The sequence below is a fragment of the Anolis sagrei genome, chromosome 11 (assembly GCF_037176765.1).
Source record: "Anolis sagrei isolate rAnoSag1 chromosome 11, rAnoSag1.mat, whole genome shotgun sequence".
NCBI classification, from domain to species: Eukaryota; Metazoa; Chordata; class Lepidosauria; order Squamata; family Dactyloidae; genus Anolis; species Anolis sagrei.
Window position 1 is genome coordinate 25896850 of NC_090031.1, and position 18945 is coordinate 25915794.

The following is an 18945-nucleotide window of genomic DNA, read 5'->3' on the forward strand; positions in this document are numbered from 1 at the left end:
GTGGGTTTGATAGTCATTGTGGTGGCTTTCCTCTGGCACCTTGGAGGTAGTTCCTTCATTAGGTATTTTTTACCCTATGACAACTCCCAAAAATGATATAATCAATCCAATAAAATGGTTCCGGGTTGTGTTTAAATTCCGACACAACAGACCAAGTTAATTTTGACGTGCGCAAGCTTTTAACATGGTCCACTTTGTCAAAAATAGTAAAAATTAACTAGGTATTTTTAATTACAAAAATGTGAGTCAAGCACTGAAAGGGTTAAATGGATATAGCTCTCAGTCTATGAGAGATCTCTGTGGAAGAAGGGCCTCAGTGTTAGTTTGCTCTCAGTCTATGAGAGATCTCTGTGGAAGAAGGACCTCAGAGTGTTAGTGGGCCTCAGTGTTAGTTTGCTCTCAGTCTATGAGAGATCTCTGTGGAAGAAGGACCTCGGAGTGTTAGTAGGCCTCAGTGTGTTTTCTCTCAGTCTATTGAGAGATCTCTGTGGAAGAAGGGCCTCAGTGTGTTAGTAGGCCTCAGTAGAAGTAGGCCTCAGTGTTAGTTTGCTCTCAGTCTATGAAAGATCTCTGTGATGGAAGGACCTCAGTGTGTTAGTAGGCCTCAGTGTTCGTTTGCTCTCAGTCTATGAGAGATCTCTGTGGAAGAAGGACCTCAGAGTGTTAGTAGGCCTCAGTGTGTTTGCTCTCAGTCTATGAGAGATCTCTGTGGAAGAAGGGCCTCAGGGTGTTAGTAGGCCTCAGTAGAAGTAGGCCTCAGTGTTAGTTTGCTCTCAGTCTATGAGAAATCTCTGTGGAAGAAGGGCCTCGGTGTGTTAGTAGGCCTCAGTATAAGTAGGTCTCAGTTAGTTTGCTCTCTGTCTATGAGAGATCTCTGTGGAAGAAGTGCCTCGGTGTGTTAGTAGGCCTCGGTATAAGTAGGCCTCAGTGTTAGTTTGCTCTCAGTCTATGAGAGATCTCTGTGGAAGAAGGGCCTCGGTGTGTTAGTAGGCATCATTATAAGTAGGCCTCAGTGTTAGTTTGCTCTCAGTATGAAAGATCTCTGTGGAAGAAGAGCCTCGGTGTGTTAGTAGGCCTCAGTATAAGTAGGCCTTGGTGTTCGTATGCTCTCAGTATGAGAGATCTCTGTGGAAGAAGGGCCTCGGTGTGTTAGTAGGCCTCAGTGTAGTTCACCTCAGTGTAGGAGAGGTGTCATTCTGAGAGTCTTCGGTGTGAGAAGATCTCAGTGGGAGAAAGGCCTGGTGTGAGAAGACTTTGGTGAGAGAAGGCCTTGTATATAAAGCTCCAGTGTGATGGCTGCTGTGTGTAAAAAGCTCCTGTGTAAGTTTGGTGTGAGAAGAGGCTCTGTGAGAGTGAAGCTTTTTATCTGCATGGGAAGGAAACCCAGTGTGGAAGCAAAGAAGGAAGTATAAAGAACTTTGTGTTAGTGAAACCTTGTTGTAAATAGTTCAATTATATTTTTTGTTATAAAGAAAAGCCTCCTTTGGAAGAGATAACATTGGTCTGTGTGTTTTTGTTCTTTTGATCACTCTTGGCTACTGGTTCCTGGTTATGCTGTCACTAATAAGTTATTCTGCTATACATTTATGAAGAGGGTCTTTTGTTAATAAGCCCACTTGCCCAACACACCTTGCCCAAATTCAGAGCAGAAATAAACCTTCTGGGATGGACCAACTGTTTGGCTAGGTCAGCCCTTTGGCCATGTTATGCTACTAAACTCATGCCTTTTGACATTCGACTCAAGAGATGGGGATGACTCCTTACACGAGTATATACAATGAAGCAGTCTTATTCGTGGCCCAATTCTGCAGAAGATGCTTCATTTGTACTTCATAAAGAGGCAGATCAGTCTTTTTAAGCAAGCCTTGCAAATGCTGATTTGCCATCACTAAATGTTCGATTTTAGTACTTATTTCATATTCCTATATATTCTGTGTCACATAAAAATTTCTCAGAATTGCTTACTACTACTACTTCTTCTTTTTATTATTATTATTATTATTATTATTATTATTATTATTATTGGACAATGCTTTTACACTTGCAACTGCTTACTACTACTACTACTACTATTAATAATAATAATAATTTAGGGAGAATGCTTTTACACTTGCAATTATTTACTACTCCTACTCCTACTAATAATAATAATTCAAGGAGAATGTTTTTACACTTGAAATTGCTTACTACTACTACTACTTTTTTTTTTGTCGTGTCAGGAGCGACTTGAGAAACTGCAAGTTGCTTCTGTTGTGAGAGAATTGCAAGGACGTTGCCCAGGGGATGCCTGGATGATTTGATGTACTGCTAATAATAATAATAATTATTCAGGGAGAATGCTTTTACACTTGCAATTGCTTACTACTCCTATTAATAATAATTCAAGGAGAATGCTTTTACACTTGCAATTGCTTACTACTATTAATAATAATTCAAGGAGAATGCTTTTACACTTGCAACTGCTTACTACTACTACTACTAATAATAATTCAGCGAGAATGCTTTTACACTTACAATTGCTTACTACTCCTACTCCTAATAATAATAATAATAATAATAATAATAATAATAATAATACATGGAGAATGCTTTTACACTTGCAACTGCTTACTACTACTACTACTAATAATAGTAATAATAATAATAATTCAGTGAGAATGCTTTTACACTTGCAATTGCTTACTACTCCTACTCCTAATAATAATAATTCAAGGAGAATGCTTTTACACTTGCAATTGCTTACTGCTACTAATAATAATTAAAGAAAAATGCTTTTACACTTGCAATTGCTTACTACTACTCTTACTATTACTAATACTAATAATAATACAAGGAGAATGCTTTTACACTTGCAATTGCTTGCTGCTGCTGCTACTACTACGAATAATAATAATACAAGGAGAATGCTTTTACATTTACAAATGCTTACTACTACTACTACTAATAATAATAATTCAAGGAGCATGCTTTTACATTTGCAATTGCTTAGTACTACTACTACTACTAATAATAATAATAATTCAAGGAGAATGCTTTTACACTTGCAATTGCTTAGTACTACTACTACTACTAATAATAATAATAATTCAAGGAGAATGCTTTTACACTTGCAATTGCTTACATGTACGGCTTTCTTAAGATTTGGACTTATCTCAGCACCTACCAGGAGGATGTCTATTATGCATAGAGTTTGGGCCAGGAATGCATCTGACGCTTCCTAAGTATAATGCCTCAAAGGAGCTTTAGTATCATGGAAGACGTCTCTTCTGAAGACCCAGCCATTCCCATCCGTTGCCCCACTAACCTGTATAGAAACAACAAAGAGAGCCTCCCTATTGAAGCCATTGATTTCTCTGACCCTAATCTCCAGGTAGCTAATTTTTTTTAATTTTTTTTTGCTCTTAAGCCTCTCATCTTTTCTGTACCTAAGCAAAAAAGAAAGAAAAGAAACACATTTAGTTTTATATGCATTTAATAGTTTACCAATTGGTACAATAAGATTTTTTGTTTTAATATGCAGAAAACATGGATAAATTTTGTTTTACACAGTCTGAGAGCAACAAATCTTACTGTAAAACACAGAGCAGTATTATATACATTCCTTTACTGATTTTCTTTTGAAACTTTTTTTTTAAGTGTGTCAATATCTTCAGTTAACTCCTACAGTCTGGGGTGGGGGTGAGGAAAGAAACTTTCTCCAATGGCAACCGCTACGTCGATCTCATGGAAAATAATAATAATAATAGTAGTAGTAGTAATAATGAAGACACATTGGTCTTCATGTCAGTGTCAGGATCAAACGTCTCAAAATGTGGAAGATTTTGCTAATTCTCTTCGGAACAACCTTTGGGGAGATGGAAGGATATGCTTAGGAGGAGAAAGTGGTTACTTACAGGGACACAATGGGAAGAGGATGGGAAACGGCCAGTCACGACTTGCCAATCCAGCTCAACCTCCCCCTAATTTTCTCTCCCAAACTGGTTTTGCCAATTTCATCATTTCGGCCACTAAGGGAGAGATTTTACATTAGCTAAGTACCCTGCGTATTAAAAAGGAACGGGGGGAAAAACAACAACATTGGACTCTGTATGGAATTAAGAGAATCATTCCTCTTCCTTCATTCAAAATCCTGTAAAGGCTGTACTCAACGCATCCGTCTCGGGATTATCAAGCCAGTTACTGTGTGCGAAACCCCAAATTTACCTAAATTTAGCTTCCATGGGCTGGATAATGGAGCAGGGGAGTGAGGCGCGGCGGGGAAAGGAGAGAAAGCTACATTAAGGGATGGTTTTACAGACAGATTGGACTTGCATTAAAAACATTAAAGAGGTAAATAGGAGACGCGGCCTCCGGGTACGAAGGGACCCGGAAGCGGATGGGGTCGGGGGCTCGGTGAAGCGATAGCCAAAGCTTTCAAAACATCACAGTGCTCCACAGCTCTTGACAACTTGCTAGCAACTAGTATTCTGTGTTTTTTTTCCTTAATTTTTTTTTAAAAAATTATTATTATTATTAGTGCTCTGGGCACATCATTGGTCACACCACACACAAAAGCAGGACGGCTTTTCGACAAAAAAAAGAAAGGAAAAGAAATTACGGTAAAGTGCAAGACGTTCTGAGACATCGGATTTCGGATTGTGTCGAAATTGCACACAAAGAAAAAAACTGATTGGGGGGGATAAAGAGAGAAAGGATGTGTCTAAATTTTTTCCCTCCGTTCATGCAATTCTGGAATGTGAGATAAAGAGAGGAAGAGTATCATTCTGCGACATCGTTTGAAAGAGAACCGACTTTGGTGATGCGATGACCCTGCCGCCAAACGCTCCTAAGTGCCGGCCGACTCAAAATCCTCCTACTTTCCAAACCTCAACGCGCTTCGCAGAAAAAAGAAAAAAGGCACAGGAAAAGACAGCCGGAGATAAAACGACAACAAAAAGGAGGGACCCAAAACGAAATCGCGCCGCCACCAGGCCCTCCGTCCCTTTCCGCTCTTTCTAGCATCTCCAAATAGGGCTCTATCTGCAGATGCAATCCACCACTTTCCCTGAGACTTTGCTGTCAAATTAATTCGGGTCTTACACGAGTTTCAAGTCATTCACAGAAAGGAGGGTGGCTTCCCCTATTGCAAACTGATTACAGACTGGAAAAGTTTGAAAAAAAGGAGGAAAACAGTGGTCAAATTCCCATGTCAGTAAGGTACCTTGCAACAGAATAACCGACTGGCTCTATCTTGGTTCACAAACACCGTTACAACGGATTTGGAAATTCTCAAAAGACAAAAGCATTTTCTTTTGCAAGAAAAGCTTAAAAATGAAGATAAGTGTTGATTCGTGGTTTCTTTTAATATGGAGGAACATTGCAGAATTTAGGTCAAACAAACCTGACTCCCTACTTCTGAATTTACCGTCCTTTGCAGAAGAAATGGAGACAAAAACGTTCTTCCACACAGGCAAAACAAAGTCTGTTTACTTTCTCTTGAAACTCTCCAAATAAGGTCCCACCCCTCAAATATTTCTTCTTTTCAAAGAAGTGGGAGTCATTAAAAATTTACAGAGCTCATAAAGTGTTTTGTTAAAATAAGTCAGACCGTTAGCTCTGCTCAAGACCCAATATTCAGAAACACCCGTACCGTGCCACCTGACTGTTCTCTGCTTTCACTCACTGGGAAGAAATGGCTCGTCCAAATATTATCCCCCTTTTATGACACACTCAGACTGACAAAATGAGGGCTAGAGAGAGAGCCATCTTTTGAAGCGCCCACTCCACAAACTGATGTGCCAACTCAACAAACCGAAGCCGTCAGGGAAAGTGCCAAACCGTCAGGGAGTCAACTGGGAGAGATGAAATCCAACTTGCCCCGGTGAGAATTAACTGTACGCAAGACTCACCGCCTCCTCGTGGGAAGCATTAGAACCCAACAGAACACCAAAGACCAAATTTTAAATAATAATAATAATAATTACACATCACATCATATCAAGCTTTCTCTTCCGACTAGGGTACGAGTATGAACATTTGTTTCCTTCTGTTATTTCAACCTGATAGGAAGCCAAAATAGTAGTAATAATAATAATAATAAAAAAGAGATCCTATTGATTTGGCAAATGTCCCACTAGAGGCGGAAAAGAAAAACCGGACATTTCTAATTTCTCTCCGTTCATTATGTAAGATTCTAAGTTGCAGCCTTGATGATCTAGCATCCGTAGGTTTCATAAGCACACTTAAGTGATGTTACAGAGATAACGTGTTTCTGAAGGAGCCCCCGCCTGCCCCCCAAAACACCCCGCACAAGAGCCGCCCGCACAAAGAGGAGAAACGGGTGCCCAATCGATCCAGCACAGAACGGCTTTGCTGCCTTTCCAGTTTAAGTGCCCCCAAAGACGACCAACCAGCGTTTCTGCCTTGTCAGGTCTGATGTGACCAATGCCAGCCCATGTTCTTATTAAACCTATGGTACTTCTAGACAACGTATGTAAATTTACAGTATACAATTTGGATTCACCATGCATGAATACTTTGTGTGTAACATTTAATAAGCTCAATCTACATCCAGAATAATTTACATGAAAGGACAATATTTATTTTAAACAGAGCTCAATGGGTAATCATGGTATCCGAGTGCATCCAGAGAGGGAGGGAAAGGGGGAGGTGGGTCGTCGGATGTGGACTCAATCAACGGCACTCCCACACTTTTACTGTTTGATCTACGCTGCCAGTGACCACATAGGGGGCTGTCTTGTGGAAATCTGAAAGAAAGGGGAAAAGAGAAGTTAATGAGAGACAAATAACAAGGCAATAGTAGCCAAATAGCAGGACCGGGTGACACCCGAGGAGCTGGTAGAATTATAGGTTGCCTGTGAATTCGCACATTTGGTAATTTCTGCGCAGGATTACCAAATGTGCAATTCACAGGGACCACAATGGGGAATTAAATGTTACAGTTGTCCAACGGGAATTGAAATGTTTCCTCTAGGTCCTCCAGTGCGACTCTGTGGTCAACATCCACTAGAGCTGTGGTTCTCAACCTGTGGGTACCCAGATGTTTTGGCCTTCAACTCTCAGAAACCCTAATGGCTAGGATTTCCGGGAGTTGTAGGCCAAAACACCCGGGGACCCACAGATTGGGAACCACTACTCTACAGATTCATCATAAGCAGCACACTGCAAGACCAAAAGAATCTCTAGGTTTTCCGGTGCAATTCTATGGTCAACATCTGGCAGATACTGACCAGAGTCATGCTGATGGATCTCAAGATTCCTAAAGAAGTAAACATGACAGGGTTATTTATTTGCAAGTTTCCAACATTTGCAAAAGCTCTGAACTCCTGACCACAGCGAATGTGGTTGTCCGAAAGGCCTCAAGCAGGAGACCCATGACGAAGGAAAAATGCCTCAAAATGGTGCAAACCATAAACACATTGCTGGAAAAACAAAGGGGAGCAGTTTATGATATTCGTTCAAATACCATATATACTCAAGTATAAGCTGAGCTTTACAGCCCTTTTACAAGGCTGCAAAAGTTAGTTATTTATTACTTTACTGGTTGTTATTATTTTTATTATTATATTTATTATTTTACTCTATTATTATTATTCATACATTTACATTAATTTATTTATTATTCCATGTATTATTTTACTCTATTTATTATTATTACATTTATTATTTTACTTTATTATTGTTATTACATTACTTTTTTACTCTATTATTTTTATTGCATTTATTATTTTACTTTATTATTATTACATTTATTATTTTACTCTATTATTATTGGTAGGATACGTAAGCATATTTACACTGAAGAAGGTTAATAATCATTTTATCAGTTGAACAGTCTTATCTTAAATTACAGTTTTATATAAATACTAGCCACCCCCTGCCATGCGTTGCTGTGGCCCACTCTAGTGGTCATGGGGGTTCTGTGTGGGGGGTTTGGCCCAATTCTATCGTTGGTGGGGTTCAGAATGCTCTGTGATTGTAGGCGAACTATAAATCCCAGCAACTGCTACTCCCAAATGTCAAGATTTTCCCCAAACTCCACCAGTGTTCACATTTGGGAATATTGAGTATTCACGTAGAGTTTGGTCCAGATCCATCATTCTTTGAGTCCACAGTGCTCTCTGGATGTAGGTGAACTAGAACTCCAAAACCGAAGGACACTGCCCACCAAACCCTTCCAGCATTTTCTGTTGGTCATGGGAGAACTGTGTGCCAAGTTTGGTTCAATTCCATCGTTGGTGGGGTTCAGAATGCTCTTTGATTGTAGGTGAACTATAAATCCCAGTGACTACAACTCCCAAATGACAAAATCAATTTTTTTGAGTGAAGGACATACAATGGGTTGTTAGGTGTCTTGTGTCCAAATTTGGTGTCAATTCGTCCAGTGGTTTTTGAGTTCTGTTAATCCCACAAACAAACATTACATTTTTATTTATATAGATTCAAAAGCATTTAACCTAAGGATGCCTCAATTAATGTAACTGTATTGGTATCTATTTTTATTTGGAAATTGACCAGTAGCTGCTGCATTTCCCACCCTCAGCTTATACTCACAGACCCAGTTCTTTAAGCCGCTCCCCAAAGAGTCACACTGGGGGACCTAAGGCAAACATTTCAATTTAGTCATTCTCAGTCTGACACTGTCCAATTCTGTTTACCATCAAATAATGTAGTATTGGAAGACGATACGACTTTTCATTGAAACAAACAGCCTGCCAGAAAACCTGACAGTTGGAAACACGAGTTCAGAGTTGGCTGTAAGACCAGCCTTGCGCTGAAGGTACTGGTGGGCTCCACAGCATTTTGTTGGGAGCGCCCTTAACACGCATACGTACCCAACGAGGTAACAAAGTGTTCGTGCGCATTGAGAGTCTTCATGCATCTCTTGTTCTTGTAGTCCCAGACACGCAAGGTCTTGTCATCGGCACAGCTCAAAATAAATTTCCCTCCAGAATGGAAGAGGACGCCACGTACCCAGTTATCATGGCCCACCTTTAGGGATGGAGGGTAAGGAGGAGAGATAAATGCACTCAAGGTCAGGCAAGCAGGTTTTGAGGGAACACAATGCAAATCAAATCCCAATGCTGAGATCGGTTTTCTCCTTACCCCAAAAAAGGAATCATGGAACGTTCATGGAGAGATACGGTACTCTGTTCTATTGCAAAAACTTCCTTGCAACCATTTTAATTTTATTTATTGTGATTGATCTATCCCAGGAGTCCTCAAACTTTTTAAACAGGGGGGCAGTTCACTGTCCCTCAGACTATTGGTCGGACTATAGTTTTTAAAAAAACTGTAATCAAATCCCTATGCACACTGTACATATCTTATTTTGCAGTAAAAAACAAAACAGGAAAAAATACAATATTTAAAATGAAGAACAAGTAAAGCTAAATCAACAAACCTACCAGTATTTCAATGGGAACTATGGGCCTGCTTTTGGCTAATGCAGTGTTTCTCAACCAGGGGGTCGGGACCCCTGCGGGGGTCGCAAGGTGGTGTCAAAGGGGTTGCGAAAGACCATTAGAAAAAACAGTGTTTTCTGTTGGTCATGAGGGTTCTGTGTGGGAAGTTTGGCCCAATTCTATCATTGGTGGGGTTCAGAATACTCTTTGATTGGAGGTGAACTATAAATCCCAGTAAATACAACTCCCAAATGTCAAGGTCTATTTTCCCCAAACTCCACCAATGTTCTCATTTGGGCATGTTGAGTATTGGTGCCAGGTTTGGCCCATATCTATCATTGTTTGAGTCCACAGTACTCTCTGGATGTAGGTGAACTACAACTCCAAAACTCAAGGTCAATGCCCACCAAATCTTTCCAGTATTTTCCGTTAGTCATGGGAATTCTGTGTGTCAAGTTTGGTTCAATTCCATCATTGGTGGAGTACAGAATGCTTTTTGATTGTATGTGAACTATAAATCCCAGCAATGACAACTCCCAAATGACAAAATCAACCCCCCTCAACCCCATTTGGGTGCATTTGGTATTTGTGCCAAATTTGGTCCAGTGAATGAAAATACATCCTGCATCTCAGATATTTACATTACGATTCATAACAGTAGCAAAATAACAGTTATGAAGTAGCAATGAAAATAATGTTATGGTTGGGGGTCACCACAACATGAGGAACTGCATTAAGGGGTCGCAGCATTAGGAAGGTTGAGAACCACTGGACTAATGAGATGGTCAATGCCTGGTTCTATATTTGTCACTGCTAGTCATAACAAGTGATGCAAGTGTGCATCAGTTAGTCTAGATCTGGTTGGAGATTTCAGATGCTTCATTCTGGAAAAAGTCTGTTCACAGACATAAGTGCTGCCAAAGATGGTTGCCATTTTGACTGCATGGTTCCTGAGATTAGGATGTGTCTCAGAAGGGAGAGATGCATAGAAATTAGGAAGCTTGCTTGACTTGACTCTTTCAGAGAATCACAATTCTGCAGTTCAGCCAATGTATCCACATTTTCAATGTCAATAGAAAATGGGTTATGGAAAAGCTATATGTCCTGTTCATGTACATCAGTGGTTCTCAACCTGGGGTCCCCAGATGTTTTTGGCCTACAACTCCCAGAAGTCCCATCCAGTTTACCAGCTGATAGGATTTCTGGGAGTTGAAGGCCAAAAACATCTGGGGACCCCAAGTTGAGAACCACTGATGTAGATGAAGCTCTTTAAATCTAAACTGGAACTCCTTTTGCAACTTTTCCTTTTGCAACTTTTCCACTTTTTTTTTTAAAGGAATGCAACCAATGGTTTTTCCGCTAACAGAGTTTGAGTTGTGGGGGGATAACAGAAATTTTCCTCCTTCACTTGTTTGATGAGGTCCAGCGCATCTTGGGGAGGTGGGGGATTCACCCTTTTCCACATCTGGCAGGCCGGATAAATGTCCTTGATGAGCCACATGTGGCCCGTGGGCCGTAGTTTGAGGACCCCCGATCTATCCAAACAAATCAGTAACTAATAGAGGAGGGCGTAGTATTTGTTCCATTTGATTTATTCAGGTATTCGTTATGTACCATCCATTCAGGTGGCTTTTTGTTTCGGATGAAACAAAAAGCAAAACAAAAGAGGAAGTCGCACAGTTTCTTTGTTTGGTTTTCGGGTCGCATGTCTTTCCTCTACATGTGTCAGGGAAGGAGGAGTTTGGGCCAATCAGAGACCAAGAAAACAGTGATGTCGCCATGCTATAGGTCCGCTCTGAAGACATCTCAGAATCTCTGAAGACATCTCAGAATCAGTGGTATCTTAAACCCTGTCTTTATTTATTATGATTTATTTACAGTATTTTTATACCGCTTTTCTCACCCCTAGGGGGACTCAAAGCGGTTTACACATAACTGGCAAAACTTCAATGTCATACATTGGACACTGACGCAATGCCAATCCATAACAACCACAATAATAAAACCATAATTAAACATAAATCATAATTAGACAGTACATAAGCAATTATTAAAACAATAAATAATAAAAACAGTTGTATTTAACCTCAGGGCTCCTCTGTAGATCCAGAGGAAGGGAAAGGGGGAAAGGAGATTTTATTCACAGAAAGAAAAAAAAATCCCTAAAAATTGAGGAATAACCCAAAATTTAGAAAACTTGGTGGACTTAGAGTGCTCAATGTGCCCTCCACGTGTGGTGATTTTCACCCCTAAAACTAAGGGGAAGGGAATCCTGGGAAGGCAGTCCATGCTGACCAGTGGTCCGAAAATTTTTGTTCATTCAGACAAAAGAACGAAACAGCTAATTCGGAAAGGCCCCATTTTAAGAAATAGGGCTCAAAAACTAAAACAGGGCCATATAAATGAAACAAACCCAAACGGATAGCAATTCTATAAAAATGCTCAAGTTTAGTAATGAATCCAGAGGTTTCCCTCTACTTGCTTATGGAACAAGGAAAAGAAACACAGGGAACGTACCAGAGTCATAAGGCACATGCCAGTACTAATGTCCCACATCTTGATGGTCTTGTCTCTAGATCCAGAAAGCAGGAAAGGCCCAGGCTTACCACTCTTCTTAGTCTACAGAGGAAAGGCAGAGAAATAAAAACACCAATTTTACAAATGGCTACTTGATATGGAAGAAGATCGTGCTCACCCTTTAGAGAATACAAGTCCAAACACTAAAATAAATCAAAGACAAAGTCACTCTGAAAATGAACAATACCAAGATTTAGTAAAGGTAAAGGTTTTCCCCTGACATTAAGTCCAGTCGTGTCCGACTCTGGGGTGGTGCTCATCTCCATTTCTAAGCCGAAGAGCCGGAATTGTCCGTAGACACCTCCAAGGTCATGAATGCATGGAATGCCCTTACCTTCCCGCCGGAGAGGTACCTATTGATCTACTCACATTTGCATGTTTTCGAACTGCTAGGTTGGCAGAAGCTGGGACTAACAGCGCAAGCTCACGCTGCGCCCCAGATTCAAACCTGCAACCTTTCAGTGAACAAGCTCAGCAGCTCAGCGCTTTAACCCACTGCGCCACCGGGGGCTCAATTTAGTATTATGTAAAATAAATGCATGAGAGACAACATGCTCTACACCAGGCATGGGCAAAATTTCTAACTTGGGGGCCACATGGCGGGCCAGAGCGGGGTGGGCAGGACGGGAGAAAAGGGTTCTCCCAAAGCTCCCTCCTTGCCCTTTTCTCCCCTTCCTCTTCTCTTTCGGAAGCAGAAATTGGGGAACATTTGGATCCCATAAGGGTTGGCCTTGGTCAGGATGAGATGGTGGATAGGAGAAGAAAAGTGTATCCATGAGACGCCATATTGCCTACTCCTGATCTAGCATCTTAGAGTTGGAAGAGACCCCCAAGGGCCATCCAGCCCATCCCCTGCCACTTAGGAAGGCACAATCAAAGCATTCCCAATAGACAAGCCTCTGTGGAAAAGCCTCCAGAGAAGGAGAGTCCACCACACTCACAGGTAGCCTATGCCACTCTCCAATGGCTCTCACTCTCAGGAAGTTCTTCCTAATCTTTTCAGTTGGATCTCTCTCCCTGCCATTTGAAACCATTGCTCCCTTGTGCCCTGGTCTCTAGAGCAGCACAAAGCCAGTTTCCACCCTCCTCCTCCTCCACCACCATGGGACACCCTTTGAAGTCTGGAAACATGGTTCTCACGTTCCCTCTCTACTTTCTCTTCTCCCAGCTAAACGTCCCCCAGGAGGGTGTTTCCAGAGAAAGGAAAAAGAGAAGGGAGGGAGGGAGGAAGAGAAGGATGGAAGCAAAGAGGGGAAGATGGAAGAGAATGGAGGAAAGAGGGAGGAAAGAGAGAAGGAAGGAAAGACAAAAAGGAAGGCAGGAAGGAAGGAGAAAGAGAGAGAAGGAAGGAAGGAAGAAAATAGAAAGGAAGGGAGGGAGGGAAGGGAAGGGAAGGAGGAAGGGAGGGAGAAAGAGGGAAGAAAGGGAATTTATTTATTTATTTACTATATTTATATATCGCTTTTCTCAGCCCACGGGCGACTCAAAGCCATTTACAGCAGCAAAATTCAATGCTCAAAACATCATAAAACATTTAAAACAATTAAAAACAATGGCATAAACATACGATCATTACAAAGTCAATAAAACATAACTCATTAGCATCTCTTAGTTAAAAACAAGATCCAATCTCACCACCCAATCATTCCATATTCCTATGTTTGTTACACTGCTTTTTCAAACACCTGCTCACACAACGATTATTATTTTTACAGTATTTCTATACCACTTTTCTCACCCTCAGGGGAACTCAAAACTAGGTCTTAACTTTCCTCCGGAATGCTAACAAAGAGGGGGCCGATCTAATGTCTCTAGGAAAGATATTCCATAGCCGAGGGGCCACCATGGAGAAGGCCCTGTTTCTCATCCCTGCCCAACGTATTTGCCCGTCACGTATTTGTGACGCAGGCAGGATCGAGAGCAGGGCCTCCCCAGACGATATTAATGTCCTAGCTGGTTCATAGGAGAGGATGCGTTTGGACATGTAGGTTGGGCCAGAGGGTGGGAGGAAAGAGAGAAGGAAGGAAAGACAAAAAGGAAGGCTGGAAGGAAGAAGAAAGAGAGGGAAAGAGGGAAGAAAATATGTAGGACGAAAGGGTGGAAGGAAAGGAAGGAGGGAATAAAGGAAGGACGGGAATGGAGGGAGGGAGGAAAGAGAGAAGGAAGAAAAGACAAAAGGGAGGGAAGGAGAGAGGGAAAGAAGGAAGGAGAAAGAGAGGGAAGGAGGGAGGAAAGAGGAAAGGAAGGACGAAAGGATGGAAGGGAAGGAGGAAGGAAAGAGAGAAGGATAGGATGGTGAAAGAGAGGAGGGCGTGAGAAATGAGCCCAAGGGGCCGCATCCTGCTCCCAGCCCCGGGTTTACCCATACCTGCTCTACTGTGTTGCAGATTAGACTTTGACTCTGGAAGTCAGGGTTCAAATTCCTGCTCAGCACTGGGCAAGTTACAATCACTCAGTGTCAGAGGGAGGCAAAAGCAACTCCCGACAAATCCTGCCAAGAAAACCCTATAAACCAGGGGTCCTCAAACTTTTTAAACAGAGGGCCAGGTCACAGTCCCTCAAACTGTTGGAGGGCCGGATTATAATTTGAAAATTTTTAAAAATATCTTATTTGTAGTACAAAAAACACTTTAAAACAATACAATAATTAAAAAGAAGAACACATTTTAACAAATATAAAGTTACGAGTATTTCAATGGGAAGTGTGGGCCTGCTTTTGGCTGATGAGATAGGGTTGTTGTTGTTGTTGTGTTCTTTCAAGTCATTTCAGGCTTAGGTTGACCCTGAGCGAGGGCCAGGTAAATGACCTTGGAGGGCCGTATTCGGCCCCCGGGCCTTAGTTTGAGGACCCCTGTTATAAACGGTTCCAGCTTCAAAGTCTCAAGAGTAAACAACAATAAGAAGCAACAGAAAAGAAACTGCCCGAAAGCACAGGTTCAGCACTCCTCAGATGCTGCATAGCATGTTGGGCGATTTTATAAACAGTATTTTAAAATAATTTTTGTGCACAAAACTCATGTTTGTATTCACTGAACCATCAGAAAGCAAATGTGCCAGTATCTCAGCTGCCCAACTGAACAATTTCAGAGCATTTCAGATTTCTGCATGAAGGATATTTAAAGCCAGAAATGAAAGGAGAAGCCTCTGCTAGTGTATCTTGTTGTATTGTAACAAGGCACTGAATGTTTGTCGGTATCTGTTTACACTATAATCTGAGTCCCCATGGGGAGAAGGGCAGAATATAGAGTATTGTTGTTGTTATTATACTGTTTGTTTTTTAAATAAAAAAACTCAACAGAATGGAGCAATGTTACATGGCTCTCACTGAATTTATTCCCCAGCTCTTCAATGCTGGTGTTCCACTGTCGTTCACGCCTCTTCCTTTTAAATATATGCCACCCACATTCCACCTCAAGAGAAGCAGCCCATTTCAGATCCCATGTCTTCCCACTACTGGGAGTTGGCAGTCTAGAAAACATGAGACAAGAAGAGGCTGGGGAAAGTAGCCTGAGGTGCCTCATCATATGATCCGCTCTTCTTAGAATCCCAGGAACGAAAACACCGACCCTGAGGCATGCAGCAATACACAGATTGTAAACATGGTTTATAAAGAGAGGGGAAAATGCACATTCTCTCCCCTTTGCCCAGGGCACAAACCAGGTTGAAAAATGGCTCGAAATTCACCAGCCACTTGGCTCTTGTGACTTTGAGCACAGTGTCAAGTCGGCAAAGGGCAGGGGAGAGGACACTGCTGCAGAGGAAGAGTCAGCTGAGAAAAAGTGACCGCAAGCACACCCGTAGATGTCAAACTTCCTGGTTGCACCAAGTGCAAAATGATACTCTACCACAATGCTGAGAAACAAGGCTACAAATAATAATAATGTATTGTTGAAGGTTTTCATGGCCGGAATCACTGGGTTGCTGTATGTTTTTTCGGGCTATATGGCCATGTTCAAGAGGCGTTCTCTCCTGATGTTTTGCCTGCATCTATGGCAAGCATCCTCAGAGGAAGTAAGGTCTGTTGAAACTAGGAAAATGGGTTTATATATCTGTGGAATGACCAGGGCGGGACAAAGGATTCTTGTCTGCTGGAGCTAGGTGTGATTGTTTCAACTGACCACCTCGATTAGCATTTGATGGCCTGGCTGTTGTTTGGTGTGGCTTGTTTGTGCCTGGAGCAATCTATTGTTGAGAGGTGATTAGATGTCCCAGATTGTTTCCTCTCTGCTGTTTTGCTGTTGTAATTTTTGAGTTTTTTAATACTGGTAGCCAGATTTTGTTCATTTTCATGGTTTCTTCCTTTCTGTTGAAATTGTCCACATGCTTGTGGATTTCAATGGCTTCTCTATGTAGTCTGACATGTCTGTTGTGAGAGTGGTCCAGCATTTCTGTGTTCTCAAATAATATGCTGTGTCCAGATTGGTTCATCAGGTGGACCAATCTGGACACAAGCATGTGGACAATTTCAACAGAAAGGAGGAAACCATGAAAATGAACAAAATCTGGCTACCAGTATTTAAAAAACTCTAAAATTACAACAGCAAAACAGCAGAGAGGAAACAATCTGGGGCATCTAATCACCTCTCAACAAAAGATTGCTCCAGGCACAAACAAGCCACACCAAACAACAGCCAGGCCATCAAATGCTAATCAAGGTGGTCAGTTGAAACATTAACACCTAATGTCCTAATTCCAACAGACCTCACTACCTCTGAGGATGCTTGCCATAGATGCAGGCGAAACATCAGGAGAAATGCCTCTAGAACATGGCCCTATAGCCCGAAAAAACCCACAAGAACCTATTCACACCTAGCTCTGGCAGACAAGAGTCCTTTGTCCCACCCTGGTCATTCCACAGATATATAAACCCTTTTTCCTAGTTCCAACAGACCTCACTACCTCTGAGGATGCTTGCTATAGATGCAGGCGAAACGTCATGAGAGAATGCCGCTAGAGCATGGCCATTGAATGCCCGAACACAACAACAATACAACAAGAGTAACAAAATTTGGCAACCCACACTTTAATTGAAGGAAACTGCCTGCCATAAAGATCAGCAACCCATGGCCAGCCAATAGTCAATATATTCCTGCATTTCTCTCTTTCCATACTTTCTCGTTTACAATATGTCACTGTACCCCAACACACACACATACACAAACTGCACCTCAGTCACTCTCGAAGTCAGATGAATGAAAAGAGCTGCTTCAGAAAGCCTTCTGGAAATGTCACATGATGCAACTGCCAGGGTAGCTGGACCATGCTATTTTGTAGATGTCATCTACAACGCTTGGACAAGGTCACCTTCCATCTCATCTTCCTTCCATGCTAGCTGGCCCATTCCCCGTGGCATTCAAAGCCTTGATCCTAGTGCCACAGCAGGCACAAGTGGGCCGGGAATGGAGCCTTCTCAAGAGTGGCTCTTGGGCGGTGAAAATCCCACTCGGAGGCATCCACAAGACCTGCCCTTGGTTCAATGAAATGTCAAAACTCATCTGAATGGCCTTCTAGGAGGAAAGGAGAACTCTAGAATAGTTTATGGTCTACTGATGGAAACAGAGAAAGTGCTAACTAAGGGGGCTTCCAAAACAAATGAGTGCTAAAGTCTTCAAGAAGACTCTCAAGAGAACTACACAGCCACCACTTCTATCTACAATGTAGACTACGTCAACCGCTTTTTCATCAAGGGTATCAGCCTTATGGTGGCTTTCAAAGGACTGTTGAATCTGTCGGAAATATTAAAAATTAACTAGTATTTTTAATTACAAAAAGGGTTAAATATATGCAATGACTCAGCAAAAGCTGTAGTTCAATATAAGCAGGCGTGCCTGCAGGTTATTTATTTCTTTACTATATTTGTATACCGCCTTTCTCAGCCCGTGGGCAACTCAAGGCGGTTTACAGAGGCAAGATTCAATGCCTCAGTGAGAGGTCTCTATGGGAGAAGGTCCTCAGTGTGTTAGTAGGTCTCAGTACGAGAAGGCCTCAGTGTGAGAGAGCCCTCAGTGTGAAAAGGCCTCAGTGTTAGTAGGCCCCTGGTGTGAGAAGCTTGTTGCACTAAATTGTAGCAGGACCAAGAGTGTGTGTGTGTTGAAGAAAAACCTTATGATGGTAATTATTATGTGCAGCTGGTAATGTAGGTCAACCAGCAATCTTGGACCACATCCGATAGGTTTTAATTGTATGGGTTTTTAGAATACAGTTCTGGAGAGCTTTTTCTCTGAGGAGATCTATGCTCAAAGATTCTGCTCTGAGGAGCAGGTTGGAGAGAAGCCGTTATGCTGCTCTAAAGGAGGCTATGGGGTATTAGCTGCTTGCTCAAGGTTTATGTTTTGCTTTCTTATTGGACTTAAGATGAAGATGCCTTATTTTGTGTAACTTACAAAGACTATGTAAGTTTCTTGCATTGTTTGTTTTTTGTATGCAACACTGCAAGTTTGGTAATTTTTATGTACAGCTGGTAATGTAGGTCAACCAGCAATCTTGGACCACACCCGATAGGGTATAACTGTATGGATTTTTAGAATACAGTTCTGGAGAGCTTTTTCTCTGAGGAGATCTATGCTCAAAGGCTCTGCTCTGAGGAGCAGGTTGGAGAGAAGCCGTTATACTGCTCTAAAGGAGGCTATGGTGTAATAGCTGTTTGCTCAAGGTTTACATTTTGCTTTCTCATTGGACTTAAGATGAAGATGCCTTATTTTGTGTAACTTACAAAGACTGTGTACGTTTCTTGCACTGTTTGTTTTTTGTATGCAATATTGCAAGTTTGTATTTTATCTCTGCTATCAAGAGTAAAGATTTTTCTGTTCATTTCTACTCTTGTCTGTGAGTCTTGTGCATGGGATGTGGCTAAGATCCACTCGGTGAGAAGAAGCCCAAGGTTGAAGGCCATCGAGGGTGAAGCTGAAGTGTGAAGGCTGCGATGTGTAAAGCTACTGTGTGAAGCTCCTGTGTAAATTCAGTG

General features: G+C 41.7%; 1 protein-coding gene across 2 annotated transcripts in view; it reads right to left on the reverse strand.

The window, feature by feature from the left end:
• Positions 1–3454: 3454 nt before the first annotated feature.
• Positions 3455–18945, reverse strand: part of PAFAH1B1 (platelet activating factor acetylhydrolase 1b regulatory subunit 1) — a 61785-nt gene continuing 46294 nt past the window's right edge. For both annotated transcript variants that reach the window (XM_060756961.2, XM_067472058.1), the window contains exons 9-11: positions 11922–12023; positions 8835–8991; positions 3455–6746 (exon numbers count right to left, since the gene is read on the reverse strand). In XM_060756961.2, coding sequence (XP_060612944.1) covers positions 6673–6746; positions 8835–8991; positions 11922–12023 — 333 coding nt within the window. In that variant the 3' untranslated portion in view covers positions 3455–6672. The remainder of the gene's footprint in view (positions 6747–8834; positions 8992–11921; positions 12024–18945) is intronic.